The sequence below is a fragment of the Pholcus phalangioides genome, unplaced genomic scaffold, assembly GCF_987345545.1.
Source record: "Pholcus phalangioides strain wild (caught in Gottingen) unplaced genomic scaffold, Ppha-v1.0 ptg000011l_1, whole genome shotgun sequence".
Taxonomy (NCBI): domain Eukaryota; kingdom Metazoa; phylum Arthropoda; class Arachnida; order Araneae; family Pholcidae; genus Pholcus; species Pholcus phalangioides.
The window spans coordinates 56,064,194-56,086,809 of record NW_028301604.1 but is presented as its reverse complement, the minus strand read 5'-3'; the positions used below and the strand labels follow the sequence as shown (position 1 = coordinate 56,086,809).

The following is a 22,616-nucleotide window of genomic DNA, read 5'->3' as shown; positions in this document are numbered from 1 at the left end:
TAAGAGTGAGAACTGGAACTTTCATCTTTGATTGGTGGTTATAATCAATGCAGCAAATCTAGCAATCCATTGCCCAATGAAAGCCTGAGCAACGATCTGGACTGAGATGGGACTTGCCTCTGCCCATCTTGTGAAACAGGCCATAGATGCAACAGGTGAACCCATTTGATAGAGGAAAGGGACCAACCAAGTCGAGATGAGTGTGATCATATTTATTTGAAGTTAATATGAGCATTGGTCATCAATTTTATAATGCTTGAGTGTCACTATTCTATGATGCATAGATGGAGTTATAGTTGAAAGAATAAGATGTACATGGGCATAAACATTTATGAAACATTTCAATTAGATATAATTAACAATGAAGTAGCATGTTTGAAATACAGAGATGTGAATAGTATTTTGCGGCATCCAAGTGTCTGGTGAGAGTCTTTTGGTATACTATATCTAAGCTTGTTTTATGCATAGGCAGATGGTGCGAAATTTGATGTAGAATACAATCAGTCACTACTGAGTAAATGTGGGTGATCTCAATGTTTCTGTGCATATATTTTGAAAGTTATGTTAAAAAATTTCATTTTATCTTTCCATATAAATTAACAAATTTTGATGACTTTATTAATGTATTGGAAACACTTTGTGTGTGTGAGGTATGATTTCAATTATGCATAAATTCTTCACATAAAACAACTTAAAATATTCAAGTTATTATTTATTATATATCAATAGAATTTTGCCCCATGCCTATAATTTTGGTCAGGTTCATATTTTGCCTGTCTAAAAAAATTCTGGAAAACATTGATATGTTTGAATTATTGGAAGGCAATGAATTGCACAATGCGGGGGGGGGGGGGTCTCTTGAATTAGACTCATGAGGCTCTAGAACAAACCACAACTGCAATTTCAGAATTGACAAAATATTGTTTGGAAGAATTGACAAAATATTGTTTGGAAGAATTGACATTCAACTGTATTTTGCCAGGAAAAATTCAAACTGATGATTTAATGCAGCAGTTCTCAACCGGTGCTCCATGCTCCGTGTAAGTGTAAACTCTCCAGGGGCTCCAAGCTGCTCAAGGAAAATAAAAAACAGTAAATTCGGAAAAAATAGTTATAAATATTAATAATAATAATAAATCAGTAACTTTGATGAAAAAATTAAAAATAGGCTTACAGGGCTCCATCATAGAAATTATACACCAGAAAGGGCTCTGGGAGTCAAAAAAGGGTGAGAACCACTGATTTAGAGGATAGATTTGGTAAATATAGACAATTAGATGTGGTGCACATATTATAATGTTACTTTGAGGTAGGTTTTGGAGTGTGAAAGAAAGTTAAGAGTGCAAAGCGTGGCATCTGCTGATATTCTGTTAAGAGGGGTGTATTCACACTTGAGAATAATGAAGATGTTCCGAATAATATCTTGATTGAATGTGAAGGAAAAAGTGTGTGCATATATTTGAAGACATCAGGGCAACTACTGAATACTTAAAAGTTTTGATATGTTGGTGGCAGGTTGTGTGTGTTGGTTGGTTATTGCTCTCATTTTCTGATGTAAAGATTGAAATGTTCTGAGTGTACTGTTAAATGTGTTATGATAAACAACTTTGGGTTCTTTAGAAATTAAAAAAAAAACTATGTTGATGAATTGGGTTTCGCATGTTTTAACTGGAAAATATATACAAATACTAATTTAAAAGGCAGGCTTGGGAAATATAGACAGGTACTAACAATATTTCTTTGAGGTAAGTTTAAGAATGTGAGGAAAAAAAATTCTGTGGATTTTTTCCAATGTATTTCTAAAGAACCTTCGAATAAAAATGCACTTTTGAAAAGAAAAGTTATAAATAGTGAAACAATTTTATGCAAAGAAGAAGCTTGTGGCATTTCAAAAAAAGTAACTATTTTCGTAAAGAGATTTTTACTGCTTGAATCACATTTTAGCATAGAATGTTATACATTTATGTATGAATGGGAATCACACATGTAATCATTCATATCTAATCCATAGTTTAAATTATAATTTTCAAATGATGGAATTCTTTAAGGAGCAAAGCAAAGTAAATTTGTTTCTTAATTCACTGTTTTTTCTTCCCTTTAATAAAATACACATTACATAAAGTTTCTTACACATATTTATTTATTTTTTTATAAATGTATAAATGACAGACATATGCAATTTTCTCTATATTTTCAATCTTAATGAAAAATAAAGGATGTTGTATAGTTGAATTGGTCTCAAAATTTTCTTTTGGTATTCAATGGTATTTTTTTGGATAAAATCACCAGCAATGAAGTTATGAAAAATAATTGCTCTTGCTGAAGTTTTGAGGTCGAATGGTTATTTTTCAAATATTGTTAAATTTTTATTGAAAAGGCTGACCCTAATTGATGCTTGAAAATAATGTTGAATTATAAGTATAAACTCGTCTATTCAAGTGTTCTTTGCTAATTCAGTCCCTTTTTCTATAACATCAAAAATATATATATAACACATTGGCATTACAGTGTGTGTTGCTCGTTTATGGTGTTGCTGGAAAACTATCTCACAGGGATGACAGATTTCAAGGATGAATGTTGACATCACAAATCTCGGTATGAGACTTTTTACTACAACTCATGTTGACCTATAGGATCCTGTGTTATGCCTGTAGCTTCTGTGTCCTCCCCCCCCCCCCCAGATCATTCCATCGCTCCCTTTGGGAAACACTGATCTACAGTAATTCTGGACATCAGCTACGGTTAGAGAGCGGGGAACTCATTACCATCAACAGAATGTCCAGGAAATTGATTGCTATAGCCAAAGAGTAGTGGTGTGCTCAGGTACCATACACACAATGGCAGAACACTGCTTCATATCTTTGATGGAGGTATCATAAAATCACAGGTATTGCACGAATATTCTCCTGGGTCATGTCAGTCTTTTCCGGGGTGCAGGTGGTCCGGACTTTATGTTCAGTGATGACAATGCCCATCGGCATAGGACAAATGAAATGTCTGACACATTAGCAAGTGAAGATATTGATCACATTCCATAGCCTTCATATTCGCTGGACCTAAATTACATTGAGCATGCGTGGTATGCACTTGGCAAATGTATTGCTCAAAGACTCAACCCTTCTTGAACCATACAGGAACTCAAAACTGCCTTGAAGAGCAAATGGGACAAAATCTCTCAAGCTCTCATCAACACTTCAGTGGACAGCGTGCGCAACATATGCCAAATGTGCATCAGTGTCCGAAGAGTTCACACTTCGTACTAACAAACTCATATCTGTCCTTATTTCCAGCAGAACAAACACTTTTCCTAACTGTTTACAATTGCTGTAAGGAGCATCTTTTTTTATCTTGCTCATCTTTTGCCATGTGGCGATATCTGTTTCATTTTGCATTATAAAGATACTTCAGGATGTCTGTTAAAAATGTGCCACATTTCATTTCTTTGAAGAATGTCTGCCATTAGATATGATGATGAAAAATAACACTGTTCCTTAGCATTTGTCAATTAGTATAGCAACTGTCGCGATTAAATTTTGTGAATGTTAGTTTTGTTTATAGTGTTTGGTTATATTTTATGTTCTTTTTGCAGTGTTTTGCTGATAATTTTTTTCTATAATAGATTCCTTTTCTTCGCACCCTTTGAATGGTCTGTATACCAATTTTGATGCCAATCTGACAAACAGGTCAAGCCACAGGCTGTTTTGAATAGGATAGGTCAAATTATGGTTGCTTTGCACATTAACTAATTTTTCAATGTGATCCTTTTTTTCCTTGGCATTTTTAATATCTCGACAGCAGCTTTTTCATTTCCAAAAGTATCACAAAATTTTTCGCCAAAGAATCGTACGAGTTGCAAAACCACCAAGATATTTTTAAGATTCCCAGGAACAATCACAGGATGCAGGGTCAAATGAGTATGCTAGATGACCAAATACTTCCCATCAGAAATTTTCAAGCTGCTGCACTGTTTTACCAGCAGAATGTGTCGGAGCATCTTTGTGGATAGACAAAACTTTGGGTGACAAAAGTCATTCCTACCTGTTTTACATGGCTCATCTGAGATTCTTGACCACTTCACGATACCAACAACTTTCCTGGTGAATTTAACCTTTTTTTCTTTCACACTATTTTCTGTCTTTCTGATTCGGCAGTTGGATAATGCACCAATATTTCATCCTGTGACTATTTGTGAAAACAGTGCATCGATCTCACATCAAAACAAATGCAAAAACATAAGGCAGCCTCCAAGAAATCTAGAAAAACACCTTTGATGGTTGGTAGTTTGCAAATTATGATGAACTGAATGAAGAAATTTCTTGGTGAATAATTTAGTGCTGAAATCTTGTGATCCTTTGAAATCTTGAAGCCTTTTGTTATAAGATATTAAAAATGTCTGGAAAAACAAGAAAATATTATTGAAAAATAAATTAGTGTGTGTGTGTGTGTGTGCGCGCGCGCACGCAAATGTTCAATATGCATTATTTCTACCTTTGAAAAACATATTTTTGAAGGTGTGCGCGGCTTATATCAAGATGTGGCACACACATACATTGATATTTATTTTTATAAACATAATCTTTAAGAAATTGACAGTAAGTTTATAACACTGAAATACCAACTAATTAATAGCATTTCAGCTCTTCAGAATTGTTTCTGAGTATGTGTGTTGAAGAAATGTTCTTGTATGTGTTCATATTTTTGATTAAAGATCAATATACGATCTGCTTTCATTTGTGACAAAGTGTCTTATGTCAAAAACCTAATAGACCCTCAATTTTTAATCCATCATATTGTGGCACACCAAAATTTGTTGTTAAATTTTTTTGGCTGTGGCACATTTAGAAACATGAAACACATAGAATATTAGTTTTATAAAATCTTAATTTTCGTATGGCATAATGCCTTAACCCAGGGGTTCTCAAACCCTTCCCACCCGCAGTGCCCCTTACCTTAATTAACGCTTATCTGCAGCTCCTCAAACTGCTCTGAAGAATCTCTTCTCAAAAAGCCTTTGTCTAACCATCCTTCCAAGATGCCCCTGACAAAGGTTGCTCACAGTTTGAGAACCCCTACCTTATTATATTAGTACCCATTTGGATACTCCCTCTAAATTTACTACCTGGCGGTATCACCATGTATCAATGAAGAAACTGGTTTTTACAGATTATACAAATGGTTTATTTCATACTTGATGATAAGGAATGCTCACGATTTTGCAGATCATTCTGCTTCCAGATGCAAATGGGTTAAACTTCTGTTTTCTGATTCAAACTTGCAGCTCTAAAATTATGATGCATAATTTTAGAGCTGCTGTCCAGATAATGGAAATGAGAAAATGAACTTCCATGTCTGTATGAAATTGTTTTAAATACTCTATTTTCAAAATTATTTAATTGTAAGATTTTTTTTCCCCCACTGTCTATCTTTGTGGCTCTAATCTTGTATTGGGGCTCTTCCCCCTTTTGCAGCATTTTTATTTATTAGACCCTTTGACATTCTTGGGTCCAAAGGGGTACTAGTACTGGCTCTAGCTTAAGAAGTCTGAGCTAGATCATAGCATAATCCATATTGATAAACTTGTCTTATAATGTTTTTTAATCTGTTTTATGGTTTTATCATCATACAGGTTGTTTTTGATACAATATTTCTTCTACATTCTTTTTATTCAACATTAAAATATTTAGCTTATGTTTGTTGTTTTTCATAAATATTTATTACTATAGGTTACCCAAACATTAAGCTGGCTGGTTCGAATGACTTCTGAATTAGAGACAAATATTGTTGCAGTTGAAAGAATATTGGAGTATACACACACCCCAAAAGAGGTTGGGTTACTTATATATATATATATATGCACACACACAGGGTGCATAGCAAACGGGGTATAGCATTTTACTGATGAACCGTTGATTCTAGAGGTATACTTCCTATTAGAAAAAGTTTCCAAACAATACGTAGTACTCACATGCCATTCATGTTTCAAGGGGTTGTATACTTATTTAAATTAACTTTTTATACGGTCCCTGTGTGCCACAAAACCCAATTAGAAAGTTGCTGCCATGTTTCCCCTTGATGCCAACAAAAAAATCCATGTTTTTAAGTGCAATATTCACTGCGATATTCAAACTTGAAAAATGGAGGAAAGTTGGAGAAAAAAACAGCTCTAAATGTGGAAAAACTTTTATCAGCATTGAACTGCTGTTTTTTTTCCCCCAAATTTCCTCCATTTTTCAAGTTTGAATATTGCAGTGAATATTGCACTTAGAAACATGGAATTTTTTTGTTGGCATCTGGAGAGACAGGGCAAAAACTTTTTGATTGGGTTTTGAGGCACACAGGGACTGTATAAAAAGTTAATTTTTTTATTTTAATAACTATACAGCCCCTTGAAACATAAATGTCATGTCTGAGTACTACATGTTGCTTGGAAACTTTTTCTAATTTTGGAAGTATACCTCTTGGATCAATGGTTTGCCAGTAAAATGTCATACCTTGTTTACTATGCACCCTGTATATATATATATATTTGTTTTATATTTTTTTTTTATATTTATAAGTATAAAGGTTAATTGTTTGACTGATCCTTTAAAAATTTGGTATTTTGTATTTTGTTCCAAGAATTTTCATCAGCAATGCTGCTACATTGACATTTCCTGGAAGTTGTTTTTGTTTTTCTTTTCACTTATCTCTCTTTATTTCTATCATTTAAAGATTTAGTTTTGTTTAATATTGAAAATTAATGTCTTTTATCATACTTTGTCTGAGATCAAAGATAGTCCACATGTTTCAGTAAGTTGGCTCATTTGAACAGATATAAATAATTTTTTATTTTATATGTAAAGCTTTGGTCCAGTTAACACTTGGAACATATGGTTTATTGTAAATTTTTTACGCCAAGTGTAAGTCAGTTCAAATCAGTTTTTAGTAATATAATATGCTGATATTTTATTTCCATTGCCTACAATTGCTTTTTTTAGTATTATGTTATAGTCAGACATTCTGATTATTAGGAATATTAAAGGATTTCATGGCAAAACGTGATGTAGTAACACAAAAGCAATAGCATATTTCTTCGATTTCTGAACATACTGCATTTTTCATGTTTTTCTGTATCTTCATTTCATATTAAGATGAAGGACGATTAAATTATTAGATCAATAGGTAAATGCTCAATTTTCATTATGGCTAATAAATTCCTGGGCAAACCACATCTGCTGCGGTGAAAAGAGACTATTTTATTCTGATTTATTTATTTATTCAGTACTTGATATCAATTAATGTTGGTCTTTCAAATGCACTCTTTGATCCTCATTAAACCTAGCTTTTTTGGGCATGCTGAGAATGGACCAGACTTGATTATTTAAAAATCTGGTGTCTGGAGTTCTACGTCATGCAGAGTAATGCAGTATTTTAAAAATTGTGCATATGCTCATACTCCATGATGTGTAAATTGATTATCAATCATATTTAAACAAGGCATTGCATAACCAAGATAACTCATGTAATCAATTCATATTGGCCCACTGGAAGGATGTTTAGTCCCTTGGGGTTATAGAGTATCTGCATCATGGTTATTTTGTCTTTATGTTTTCTTTTTTCTTTTTTTTTCTTCTGTGATGTATGTCTCACTTGTCTTGAATGTACATTTTCTGTATTGTGTTCTGTCACACACACAAATAAAAAAAATTATATCTTAAATTTATTGAAAAATTAATAAGCAGTTCACTCTGATGTTGACAAAATGGTTTTTTTACATTCTCCCACACTTTTTTACTTTAAAAACATTTTTTTTGGCATTTTAAAGATATTTTTTTACATTTTACATTTTTTCCAGAATAAAAAAAAAGGTTAAAAAATTATAACTACTATATTAAGTATTTTATAATTATCAGGGCTCCACTCATCCTACTTTTTCTACTTTTCGGTAAAAGCCCTACTTTTTGTCCTACTTTCTTGGTTTTGTCCTATATTCTCAGTTTCATCCTACGTTTCCTACTTTTTACCAAAACCTATCAGCAAAATTCTTATAATTGATTTTCATTCAAGAGGGAATCATCGATATAATGTCAAATAATACAAATGTAGTAGATTGCAATTAATGATTCTGCCAAAGCAGAAATTGTATTGATTTTAAGGTTGTTTGGAGGAGATGTATTAGGACCATTTGGTGGTTTATATTAATTTTTCATTTGCTTAGTTTGAGGGTTCAACAAGTAGAGTAGTGATTAAAAACTTCTGCCTGGTTGAAAAAAAAATTGTATTTACTACTTCATGGTCTTGGGCAGTAAACATTCATCATTTAAAATTATGGTGCACATTTTGTGTATAGGTGACACAACAGTTTGCGTAACAAAACAGTTGGGTATATAGGCCTATTCTAGATTTTGTGACTCTTAATGATACCCAATAACAACATTTCAGGAGGGGTGATGTTTTTGTCTGGTTGTCCGGAGAGTTCGCCTTTGTATTTGCTTAGTCCGAGCGGGCTTTGGATACAAATTGGAACTCCATCTGTTGCAAAGTGTTGAAAATTCTGTCTCGACTGAGGTTAATGAAGCCTGTCCAAGCTGACAAAATAGGTGGCGTGTTCCTTCCATCATTAACGAGGAAATCCTGGCATGTTCTAATCGAGTAGAACATGCCAGGATTTCCTCGTTAATGATGGAAGGAACACGCCACCTATTTTGTCAGCTTGGACAGGCTTCATTAACCTCAGTCGAGACAGAATTTTCAACACTTTGCAACAGATGGAGTTCCAATTTGTATCCAAAGCCCGCTCGGACTAAGCAAATACAAAGGCGAACTCTCCGGACAACCAGACAAAAACATCACCCCTCAGCGATTCATTTGTATGATTTCTGACCACGAGGTCCTGATGACAGCTCTCGATTGTAGAGCTGAAACACGTCGACCATTTGACCAATTAAATTTTATTTGTCTTGAAAACTTATCAATTTTTTTGCATAAAAAAAGTGAAATCTCAAAAAAGTTTGGGCTTTCGTCAACTTCATTTTTTTTGTTATACAATCAGCATTGTGTATGTATAAGCAATTAACTCTAGATGCATATTTCAGCAAAAGTATTTCAATCGTAAAAGAAAACTAAATTTATCTAATTAATTTTTTTCCCCATTTATATGTTTCTACAGTCCAAGAAACTAAAATTTGTTTGTAACAACTCCATAATAACAACAATCTTCCCTTTGGTTGTAAACTGTCATTGTAACTGACTTTTACTGTACTTTAAATTCATCAGGTATAAATTTGTTTGTCAACTGGTAAACTTCATTTCAAAATTTGATAATTTTTTACTTTTTTTTCAGGCTGATTGGGTAAAAGATATCGACCTTCCAGATAGCTGGCCTCATGATGGTTTAGTTGAGTTTAAAAACTACAGTACCAGGTACAGGAATGGTCTTGATTTGGTTCTCAAGCAAATCACTTGTTCTTTTCCTGCTGGCAAAAAGGTATATCAAAGCAAATTCCAATTATATTGCTATTGGTCTTTTATGCAATGCCTTTTCTGTAGGAAATTACTCTCAACAAAAACATGAAGGATATCACAATTTTTGGTTTTGACTCTCTCGCTCATAATGTCCAAATATCTTTCAAAACCTTATTTGTTGTATTTTGGCATTGAAAGACATCTTGCCTCCTTTAAAAGCCTCTTGTTTCAACAGTGACCAGCTCAGATATTTTGTGAAATTGATTTTTCAAAGGAATATTTTTTCCTTTATTTCTACCATTATCTTGTAGCCGCTGAAAATAAAAAGAAAACCTACTTTGTGAAATAAGATGTGGCATTTAGAAAAGGGTTTAGTGATTTCTCCTTTGATATTTATATTAGGACCTATGAAATAAAATTGGCTGGGCGAAAGTTAGAATAAATGTACATATTGTTAGTACAGAGAAACTAAAGGCAAATGTTTGAAATTCAAATTCTTCATATGTACAAATTTTTGGTAATTCTTTTCTTTTCAGCGATGCTAAAAATGAATTTTTATATTAGACAACTAAAATTGACATAAATATCTTGGTTTATTTTTAGCACACACCTCATTTTTTATTTTTTTATGTATGCATTAAAAATAGGAGTGTAGAATAGGTTGAACAATATATTATGTAGAGTGGTATTTGTATCAATGATTGCATTTTTGCATAGCCATCAAAAATGTAACCTCTGACTATTCAGTAGTATAAAGAGGTTATTTTGAGATCATCTGTCATAACATGCTCTGGCAATCAAAGATTATTTTAATTATGAGAGTGATAATTGCAGAATTTTTTTTTCGTGCATGTGAAAAATTCACTGAATTACCTAAGTGGGCTGACCGTCCTAATGGGCCGAAAAAAAATAATAGGAAAATACATAAATGAATTGGTTGAAAGTAGCTTGAGTGGAGGTCAGAGGCTGAAATGAAAAAAAAAATCCAGATGCTTTCTTCCAACTGTACCAAGAAATATGGTTAATCTATATTTTAAGTACTACATTTGATTTTGATTTGAAAAAAAAGTAAAGTATGTGATATGTAGGATATACAATAAAAATACAAATAGTTTTTAGCATGTATTTGCTTTTTTCTGTAAAGTTAATTATGGTCAAACTTGGTTAATTTGAAGATCAAAGGGACAGCAAAAAAATTCGAACTATCCAATTCATTCATGTGCGATAACTAGACTTTCATAAAACTCTTAATAATTATATAAATGCACTTACTATGCTAGTTTTCCCTGTTGTTGTACTTAAGAGTTTTTTTAAAACATAAGGGATCATGAAAGCTATTTCATTGACAATTTTAATTTTTTTTCTTATGGGTGCCCTTGAAAAAAATGTTGCTAAGCTACATTGATATTCCAAAATGAATGAAAAATTATACTCGAAAGGCACAAGTTTCCAAAACATTTTCACCAGACAAGTGACTGGGGTTACAGCACTCCTTCTTTTGACATTTCCATTTGTACAGAGTTACCACGCACAGACACACACACTTGTATTTCTGAATAATTCAAACAAGTTTCTGTTTTCTTTCCTCTCTTCTCATCACCACGGAACTTTGTTGCAACCCTGTGAAAAAAAGTTATTTTTACCTCCGTGATAAGGAGGTAAAAAGCTTCTACTATATATATGTACATAAGAGGGGAAAGAGAACAGGTAGGTGAAGGTTGGAAAGAGAAATATATTTCATACCTACTCTCTGTTATCTGTAAATATTACATATAAGAGAGAGTATAGTAATATACTTGTTTTCCTTTTATTTTTTTCTTATTTTTCTACATTTTTCTTTTTTCTAACATGACATTAGAACAAGGTTATCATATTTATTGCTGATTCCTCAAACAGGGATCATCCGAATTTCTCTACAATTGCTTATAAGCGAAGCAGTTAATGGGCTTTTTCAATTGAGTTCCAGTAATTTGGCACACCCAAATCTGATATGTGCCCGCCGTATTGGCAAGAGTCTACTGTAGGAGAGTAAATTAAAATATTTTGCAGAGCACAGTTCAAAAACATTATGCTTATGTGTAATGCATCATACTATCTTTCCATATATATATGTGTATTAGCTGTTACCCACGACTTCGCTTCTGGGGATTTGGTTATCTGAAAATTACTCCCAGATGATTTTCCCATACAACATTTGAAACTATCATGATCCCGTTGGGGGTTGAATTTCCAGAAATCCTGTGTTGTGTGCGCGCGCATTACCCTGGGTGTCTACATTATAAAATATTATACTAACCAAATTTCATATTTATAGCTTCAGCAGTTTCAGCTTGGCACCATGATTGTTCCTTGTAATCTTTGAACTGTCTTATGACCCCCTTAGAGGTTGAAATTTGAAAAATCCCTCCTTAGTGAGTCTTCACATTATAAAATAAAACAACTGACTAAATTTCATATTTATAGCTTCAGCAATGATTGCTCCATATAAACTTTGAACCTCCCCCCCCCTCCCCCCCCCTTAGGGGTTCAATTTTGAAAAATACCTTTTTAGTGAGTCTCTACATTACAAAATAAAAATACTGACAAAATTTCATATTTTTCACTTCCACAGTTTCAGCTCGATGTGATTTGTCTATATAACTGTTGAACCCCCCCCCCCCCTTATAAGTCAAATTTCAAAAATCTCTACTTGATGAGTCTTTATGTCATGAAATAAAACTGCTGACCAAAAATTTTGTGTTTATAGCTTCAGCGGTTTTATCTCGGTGATGATGTCAGTGAATCAGTCAGGACATGTTATTTTATATGTATAGATTATTTTTAAATGTGATACTTCTTAATTGGATTTTTTTAACTTCTTAGGTTGGAATTGTTGGACGAACTGGTGCAGGGAAATCATCTCTGACTCTTTCCCTCTTTCGTATCATAGAAGCAGCTGAAGGTTTTATTTGTATTGATGGTGTAAAAGTTGATGAGATTGGACTGCACCAGCTGAGGTCTAGAATTACTATCATACCACAGGTTATAATTCTTCAAATTTTCATTTTTGATTGCTGAAGGAAAGTTTTTGCTTTTAAATATTAAAAATCTTTTAAAGTCTCAGAATTATTATTCTCAAATTTTTTTATTGTTTTACAATATTATATAGTGATACCTTGGCTAATGAATGCCTCGGCTTATGAATTTTTGGGCTAACTAAGACTTTTTCAAAAAATTTTCTGCCTCGGCTAACGAATACTGATTAAGCCAACAAGCATTTTAATTGATAAGAATGCATGTGCACTAACATAAAACAGTCACGCCGTGAGCCAAATTATTTTTGTCTAGTCAAAATAAGTAACTGTCACTTTAACCAGACTAATATTCCACACCTTGGAATCACTTTCCAGAACACCCATCTTTATCTTTCAGAAAGATTTTGATCAATTATTTGGGAAATTAATGATAAATTAAAACTATAAGAGAAAATGTATTGAAAAAGACTCAGACTTGAAGGGTTTCAGCATACGGTGAGACATTGATATCAAACTGAACAGTTTGGACATTCTAAGAACTTATCTTTTCCATCTGCATGTGCGTGAGAAATGAGCCGACTATATCTCGTATCTCACCACTTCTCACACACTTTTTTCTGTAGTATAAACGAATTTGACTGCATAGCATAGATTGTGTAAAATAGATGTTTTAAGTATCTCGTATTTCAGTCAATTCTCCTTCATCCAATTATGAAAATGTTTATCTTAGCCTTCGGTCAGTGTTTTTCAGGGTTTCATGAAACTTATCTTAAAATTCAAAATCATTCTATATCAATGGGAAATCATGTTTTAGCTAACAAACCTGTGAGAAACTAATATAGAAAAGTGTTTTTCGTTTTTGGATGGGACGAATATTAAGTGAGTCATAACGTTTTGAAATTTTGCGATGTGTCATTTTTCTAACGATCAGTTACATGCCAAACACTGAACGAAAGTAAATTTCTCTGGCAGCAGCGGGCTGTTACTTGAAAATTAACTGACATATTCCATCGAGTTAGAAGCCAAGTTTGGCCGCCTTCTTTCACGATTGGTGCTTTTCTTTCCATATAGTGTGATATTATAACCATGTTATTATGTGTAATTGCGTGTTAGCTTCGTCCACTATGTTGGCAAATGTATCACCAGATTTGTAAAGTTTTGGCCAAGAGATTTATTTGAAACTGTTTTTAACTGCATAAGCACTTTTTTGCCAAAAGTTCATAGTAGCTGGATAAAATTGAAGTCAATGTGTCCATTCTTTTACCTCTGTTAACCTTAAATGATGAAGAAGCGGTTTTGCAGGAGTTCAAGGATTTTGGAGGACTATAGAGACATTCCAAACTTAGCATCCCAACTCCCCAGGTGGAGTTAACCAGCAAGTAGTGAAATATGGTTGAACACAACTGAAGTGGAGTTTCAAGTGTGAAGTGACTGCATCAATCGTCACTGCCTTTTATACAGAAGAGGCAACCAATCACCATCGATCACATCTGATTTGCGTATATTTCAGATTTCTGCCGAAGTATGCAGTAGCACTGGGGACGACGTCATTTTACTACAAACAGTCTAGCATTCCGGGAGCGATGTCTACAGATCATAACAGATCAACATGCATAACGACATCCAACAACCTTGGGCCAACACCGAATGACCTGACTTGTGATATTTAGGGGAGAATTATTCAATTAACAACAAAAATTAATTAACCTTGAAGAAATTATTTAAATGGTGTAGTCCTCACACACATCATGGGTTCATACCATTAGAGTTTCTTAGTTTTTTCCACAAAAAATCATGTCCTCTCCCTTTAGCTCTCAATTTTTGAAATTAAAGCCACCTCTTTACCGCTTGTTTTTCTAAATATGATTTTGAGTATTGTTTCATGCACACGCTCATAACATAAATAACATGTAAAAATTTTGAATTGTATTTGTTAGGCTGCATTTTGGCTTGTAACTGTGATCGATTTCATTCCACAAGCTGATTGTATTGCAGAATTGCAATCAAAAGCCATGATGCAAAATATAAATCTTCCAAACCTTTTAAATTGCAACTGGAAAAAAAAATTATAAAAATTATAAAATTCATATTTAAATGTTAGCAATGCTTTATTCATTCAAGGGGTGTCATGACCCTTTATATAAAAATATTTCATTCAAGTGAAAATCAAATGTAAAAAATATTTTTTGTCAATTGGGTTAATTTGTTTTTTCAAAATAAAATGAAAAATATATATATATATAGTGTAAACGTGAATAAGAAAAAACACTGAACCTGATTCTCTCAAATTGCAGTTTTTGAGTTTGTTCGTTAAGATTAAAAAAAACTACTTCACAAAAAATTCTGAAGTCTTGTAGGAATATTTATACATGTGTTAGTAAAACGGACCTCAAATTTCGACATCTGATCATTCATTAGAATTTTAAAAAAATTTAAATTTAAAAAAATGTATGAATTTCAAAATTCTGAATTTAACATTTTTTAAAAAATACTAAATCTGAGGTTCATTTTACTAGCACACAAGGTGAGTAAACATTTCTGCAAAATTTCAGAATCTTTGGAGCAGTCGCTTTTTTTTTAAATCTCACGGATGAACTTAAAAACTGCAATCTGTGATAATTGTAATGACAATCGCTTAACAATTCGAAAAGTGCAACACACACACAAGAGGGAAAAAACTGGTTTTTGCTTTCTCAATTTTCTCTTAGGGTTAATAGAATATTAATACCTTCAAAAAGCCAAGTTATACGTGTGGTGTACGTTCAGGGAATTTGGCAGGATTATGAAGTGATGTCATCAATTTCCAAAGTGCTATAACTCATTATGTGTCAAATAAAAAAACTGAAAGCACTTTTCCATATTAGTTTTTCACATGAAATCATGTGTAATTACTGGGCAGTCAATAGTCACCACTGTGTATATCAATGTATACAGGGTGACCTGCAAATAATCTGCCAAATTAAAATGGGTGATACAGTTGAATCTCTGAACAACGGACACTCATGGGACCAAAAATTTTGTCTGCTAACAGGGATTGTCCACTAATGGGGAAGTACAATATACATTGGACCCTCGTTTGTATAACTTTCACATTTATACGACCCTTGCTTCTCTCGCAGTTGGTCCAAAATGTATATGTTACTTTGAAAGTGATACACACAGGTGGTTATACATAATCACCAATCATCCTGATAAGTAAAGTTCAATTAAATTTCACTACATTTATCACTTTTAATGGCAACTAAGCATAATTACCAACTAAAGTTAAAGTCTGATAAGTATGGAAAAATTTATAACCTTTCTTCTCTTCATTAAACCAATTAATTATTTTTACCCATACATGATACTTGCACTACACATATTTTGCAATGCAAATGAAATTAAAATGAGTGAAAATAAAAACACATTCATAACAACATTATCAATCTTGTAATGTTGGCTTTCTTCACACGTACCAACAAATAAAACCAACATTACCATTTGAATTTACCATCCTAGACCAGTTATGTTCAGTTGAGTAATTAATTGACGATTAATCATATTTTCTAACACGAACTTGGGATTAAACATAATCTTAGCTGAATAAGATTAATTCTTGGTTTATGACCAAAAATGAATAATTTAAGAGTTTGGAAAAAATTATAATTCGCCTGATTTTACTGTCCTCTAACAGGGAGTGAAATACATTAAAGCCCTATTCCATGGGACCAGGAATCAGAAAAGTGTCTTCTGTTAGGAGAATTTCCACTGTAGACGAGCCCAAGTGGAACATAAAACACCATGGCAACCCTGTCCTATCTTCTACCATTTTTGAGTTATGATGGAAAATAGATTATGGAAGGTAAAAGTGTGTTAAGTCTGAAAAAACAAATTTGTAATTTTTGAGAGACCTACACTCAAACTAAGCACATGTTAGGAAAGAGCAAAAGAAATCCTATAAGGAGTCACAATTTCCATCAGAATGTGCAGATTTAATGGGAAGCTACAAGCATTGAAGATTGGCAAAGTTCAAAATCAAATTGTCACCAAAGTTTTTATTCAGCAATTCTGTAAACACCCTTCTAGCTACAATCAGGCAAATTTACCAAGAACTTGTCCATTACACCAGCTTTTAAAAGTGCCTACAAAAGTCTTATCAGTTCAGGAGAAATTTAGATTTTTCTTTCACAATACATCACTGAAATCAGCATTTGTCGAAGTCAATATTGGACGAAAATTCAGAATTCTCAGTTACAGATTTCGGCATTTTGCAGAAAAAGTCCTATGAAAGTTCTATGACATCACTTCTATCAGGATATCTGGATTTAATGGGAAGCTACAAGCACTAAGAAATTGGTGACAATTTGATTTTACATTTTGCCAAAATCTACTAAAATGTCTACTTTGGCAAACACAGATTTCAAGGATGTATTTCTCCTAAACTAGAACACTGATATGTCTTATGGTAGGCTCTCTCGCTGCTGTGGCTATCTAGCCATCATAGCGATGGACTCACAGAGGTGGTTGGTGGAAGTTGGTTTTCTGTGGTTCTCAACTTCAAGGAGTGAATGTGAGCCGATCTCTCTGTTAAAAAGTCTCACCACAAAAAACAACAGGCTTACAATGGTCAGGCGCAGATCCAGAGGGGGGCGATCACCCTTCCGAAGAAACGAACAGTATGGGCAAATGTGTCTGTCCCGTGAAATGCAGGATGATCCAATGAACCTAAATAATGAGCCATCTCTCATAATACTTGGTCCTGTGTAGATCCGTACCTGTCTCCTCTATTTTCACAGCTGAAGATGTTTGCCTTCACTCCTTTTACTGTTGATTTCAATCAGAAATAAAAAAATCTTCATGCAAAATGTATGCATCTTCAAATGCTAAATAAATGCCATGTACTACAAAACAGCTTCTTCTAATTAATTTTAGGTTGTTCGGTTATTATAATTTTGCATTCAATAAAAAAACTTTAGTGCTCTTTTCAGAAATACTGAGCCTCTTAACAACAGTTACGTCCCACTAATGGTCACATTTTCTCAGTCCCATTAGTAGCCATTGTTGGGAGGTTCCACTATATAATATATATATATATATATATATCATGCCTGGAACGCCAGAATCTATCTGCTGGTGGGAAGAAAGCAAGAATGAAATGAATGTGGGGATGAATCTTGTCCTTAGACAGTTGTAATCTAGTACTATGCATGCCAGTGTTTGGACCTAGAACAAACAATAAAACACTTTCACCATTGTGACCAAAATTTGCAGTAAATGCATGATTGGACACCTACACATTCAAAAGCAATCAAATTAGAGATTTCTGTCTAGTATTATGCTGCACCACTTTTCGCCCTGATGGATGGCACAGATTCTTCTAGGCATGGGCTCAACTAGGCACTGGAAGTGTTGAGGCATCACAACGCACTTCTTCTTTGGAGACTCCCAGAGTTCACAAATACTTTGTGGAAGGGGTCCATGTTCTGTCAATGGATTTGCAAATATGTTGAATAGAATTGAGGTCTGTGACCTTAGCTGGCCAGAAAATCAAGTTAATGTGCATGGAGTGTTCCCCCTACTATTGGGGTACAATGTGGTAGCAATAGCATGGTGGATTGTCCTGTTCAATGGTAAGGTCGCGTGTGGGATACTGCAACCACAGGAATGGGAGCAAACAGTTGTCAAGAGTCTTCTAGTACTATTCTCCTGTGAAGCAAGATGTCATATGCTCCAAGAAATCTCTTTCTGGTCTATGTAATCAGTCCCCAGATGAGAATGGTGACTCCATTGGCTTGGGTAGCCTACTAGCATGAGGGATCCATTGCTTCATGAGGTTTGCCCCATACTCAGACCCTGCCATTGGCATGACCAGAGCGAATCCTGACTCTCCCATTCACACAACTTTTTTCAACATTTCTAGGATCCAGTGATGATATATATATACTGTGCTCACAGACTGATCATTACACCTTGTTATGTTTGGTCAGCAGAGCTACTCTTGTGGGATAGTGGCTTCTGTTCCCCATAGTAAGGAGATGGTGCAACTGCTTACTCATTTTGGTGCACCAGTGTTGAATAGTTGAATGATTTGTTTCACTGTAATCAGTCTATCTGCTGTTACAAATTGGGCTAGCCGACATTGGTCCTGCTCACACTCATGCTGTTGTTTATGGCCTGACATCGTAGCATGTGAAAATCTCAGTCCCTGCACAGTTTCCAAAATGAAGTGAATCATATTTTATGCCTGATAATTTGTCCATGAATCAAATGTACTTAGATCCTTCATCTTCCCCTGTAATATGTTCAGCTATTATTGTTCCCCTGAGTAGCACTCCTTTTATTGCAGAGCATTGCTCTTTTTTATGTCCACATCAGCACAGGCTGCCTACTGCACCTCTTGTATTTCTTGTATTATCAGCTGTCTCTGCTCTGGAGTATATATCCTAGATATAAGCATCAGTTTTCTTTTTTATGTTCTTTATTATATATTTTTTAAAAATGCAGTTGTACCTTGTCTTACAAGTTTAACTTATTCCTGAAAGTTACTCATATTGTGAAAAACTTGTATCTGGAAGCAAACTTCCCCTTATGAAAATCTCTAATTTTTTACACGTCTTTACAAATTCAATTACTGTTATAAAAATTGATCAACATTGAGCAGTACACTGAATTACATGCAAAATAAAAATTTGTTTTCAAGACAAGTACAGTACAGGCTGCATTAGGACAATCATTGTCAGCTTTGACTTATGTTCAATGAATTTTTTCTCATATGTTTCAAGCTCATAACTCAAGCTTTTGTTTGCAAGTCAAAGCATTTCAGTGTGTATTTTTTTCATATAACTTGGATTACTTGCATGTAGAGACACTTATAACTCATGATATCAGTATGTGATTTACATCATTCTAAAATCTAACATCCATGCACAATAAAAAAATATTGTTCAGTTATTCTCTGAAGTTGTGTAACATTATATCTGCATGTGTGCAAAAAGTTCTTTATGCTTATTAATTATGTGATGTAGTTTTGTTTATTCTTTCTCAGTTTAAAGTTAATTTATTATGTGTGTATATATTTTCCCCCAGGATCCAGTTTTGTTTTCTGGCACGTTAAGGTTGAATCTTGATCCTTTCTCATGGTATTCAGATGACCAACTGTGGGAAGCTTTAGATCATGCTCATTTGAAAACATTTATTTCTTCATTAAGGGATGGGCTATCTCATGAAGTTGTTGAAGGTGGGGAGAACCTCAGGTAATGAATTTCATGACTTTATTTTGGGTTTGTGAAAAGTTATTTTTCATTGGATGTGCAACTTCCCACCATTGTTCATTACTGAACATAGCAATTACTGAACATTACAATTTTAAATGTGTTGAATTCTTATCTCTCTTTTATACCCATTTGCACCATTTCCCACAAAACTGTTTGATTCATTCTTCAGTAAAAAGAGGTTAAGTTTATAGTTCTGTTTATATGAGTTTGAAACTGCCATTGTTTCAAGTTAATAAACTTTACTATACCTGTGATGACATCCGTTACCAAAATTTGGGAGACTCCAAAAAAAGAATGTAATTTATATTGTGAGGAGAGGCAGAAAAGAATTATTTGTGGTTGCTAGTACCCTGTTTTGGCCAAAAATTGTTTTTGTAACCAAGTCATTTCTGTCATTTTGCTTTAGCTTGAGTCAATCGTAAAGGATATTAAAATAGTGCTATGAATTTTTTTTTAATTAAAAAAATTTTTTTGAGGTTTTTTTTTATATCATGCTAGGATTATGTTGTCTAAGGGGGTACCCTCCCCTGTCCTACGTTTTCCTACTTTTTATAATTTTTTGAGTGAGAGTTTTGGTTTAGTGAGTGAGGCAATGGAAACTTTTTCCTGAGAAATCAGGCGATGAGATGTTCAGAAGACTGCTCTAACACATAACTATCATGATCCTGTTACTGCTGATAATGTTAAGTAGTAGGCTAACTGTTTTGCCAGTTTAGAGCAACACATAGAGTAGGATATCTCTCTGATATAACCTTATGACGACAACATCTGGTTCGCCAAAATTTCCTCTCTTTGGATTATTACTGATGCACCATTTTTCATTGCTTGTCATATGATTGCTTTCATTGTTTTGCACACAAAATTGGTCGTGAATCTGAAGAGTAATATGTAACAATATCATAGTGTTTTCTCTTATTTCTACTTGTGGGTTGGCACTCAATGACCTTCCTTTCTTATCATATGGACAGAGCCGTCAAGATTCTAATTATTGCATGATTTGACTCTTTCTAAACCATTTCCAGAAATACTTGGGTTTTTAAAAATCAGAGGTTCAAGAGTTGTATTCACCAAAAATAACTTTATACTGTATTGCGGTAGATCAAAGATTTCATCTTCTGATAATTGAAAAATAATATTTCTCCAGCTAATCCAGTAACTTTTTCTTAACTGTTATGATGGCAGGTGATCAACTTATGTGAATACACACATAATGTGTTATTGAATCTGGGATTATATTTGTTAAAGAATGATGGCAAACCAGGTTGTCAGAGAGTACATGTGGTTACTTTACTGGGTTTTACTGTGCAAATATAATCATACTGTGCTGGAAAAAAATTCATAAAGCACCCTATATATGTAAATATATATTCACAAGATGTGTCTTTTTTTTTGGATCAATGAATTTTCATGTGGCTTTACTTAACTTTCCATCTTAGGGCTGTAAATTCTATACAGCAGTAAAAAAAAAGTAAATTTCAGTCAGTTTATGCTGCATTATCTGTTTTTTTTAATGAGTATCATGTTTCTCTATTTCTTATAAAATAAAAGAATAACGGATGTTCTTTTACATGTATCCAAATTTTTCACAGTGTGGGACAAAGGCAACTTGTTTGCTTGGCGAGAGCTTTACTTCGTAAGACAAAAGTTCTTGTTTTGGATGAAGCAACAGCTGCTGTTGATCTAGAAACTGATGATTTAATCCAGGCAACCATTCGCCAGGCATTCAATGATTGCACTGTGCTCACTATTGCCCATCGTTTGAACACTGTGCTAGATTATGACCGGTAAGGCAACTTGTGCTAGTTTTCTAACAATAAGTTTGGTTGGCAATCAAAACAAATCTTTTTGATTAAAATGTTTTCCATGAGAAACACAATCTCTAGAAAAGGGTATTTAATAATAGAACAAGGAAACCAAAATGATGAAAAGAAACATTTATTACTAACCTGGGAAGGATTCAAGTGAAATGAAACTAATGAAATAAGGTTGTTAGACTTATGAAAATATCATGTTAATAGATAAGCATAGTTTCAGTCGATTTTAAAATAACAATGCTAAATAAAAGTAGTTGGGAAAAATTTAATGAGTTTACTTGAAAAAAGTAATTCTCAAACAAAACGATGTTCAGAAAAATTTTTAGTTAGTAGAAACATTCATAAGAAGGGAATGTTATAGTACTAGCTGGTTATTGATTAGTTATGTAAGTGGTTTTTGTAGTGAAATAAGTAAAAATATATATGGCTAAAATGTATAGTGACTAATGACATTACATTAAAAAGAGCATTAAACCATAATAAAAGATAGGAAAAACACAAATATATAAAAGAGGCAGATTCAAAAAATTAATTTATTCAATCAGTCAGAATAATTCAGGTTCAATATCAATGTGAGGTAAACATGAAAAATACAGCATCAAAATATGCAAATGAGTGAGGAAATCCAATTTGCAACAGATAGACATTGAATATACAAAACCATCTAAGACAAGTGAATATGATAGAACTGTGTATGAAAAGCTTGGTCAAACCCATAATGACCAAACCAAAAAAATTTCAATGTTTTTTTTTTACGATTTTTTATGTTCTGTCACGTGTAGTAATTAAAGATTATTTTAATCATTGTTCATTTGTTGTTTTCACAAAGTAAATGAAAGGTAATTTGCATTTGTATTCTAATTTGCTCTAATAATTTTTTTTTAGTATTTTAGTACTGGAAAATGGTCATATTGCTGAATTTGATTCTCCAGAAGTTCTTTTGCAAGACAAGACTACTATTTTCTATGCAATGGCAAAAGATGCAGGATTAGTGTGAATCACTTTGATGTGCAGCAGGAATTATATTTAAATTTTCAGTTTAATTATATATTTTTATAATACTGAGACTATCTGAGTTATTTATTTATGGC

At 33.4% G+C, this 22,616-nt stretch overlaps 1 protein-coding gene across 5 annotated transcripts in view; it reads left to right on the top strand.

The window, feature by feature from the left end:
• The window catches only part of LOC149080602 (ATP-binding cassette sub-family C member 1-like), a 140,549-nt gene extending 117,933 nt beyond the window's left edge, over window positions 1-22,616 (top strand). For all 5 annotated transcript variants that reach the window (XM_089239748.1, XM_089239745.1, XM_089239747.1 and 2 more), the window contains 6 exons: window positions 5,724-5,825; window positions 9,323-9,466; window positions 12,307-12,465; window positions 19,524-19,690; window positions 21,301-21,495; window positions 22,411-22,616. In XM_089239748.1, the coding sequence (XP_089095874.1) occupies window positions 5,724-5,825; window positions 9,323-9,466; window positions 12,307-12,465; window positions 19,524-19,690; window positions 21,301-21,495; window positions 22,411-22,522 (879 nt within the window). In that variant the 3' untranslated portion in view covers window positions 22,523-22,616. The remainder of the gene's footprint in view (window positions 1-5,723; window positions 5,826-9,322; window positions 9,467-12,306; window positions 12,466-19,523; window positions 19,691-21,300; window positions 21,496-22,410) is intronic.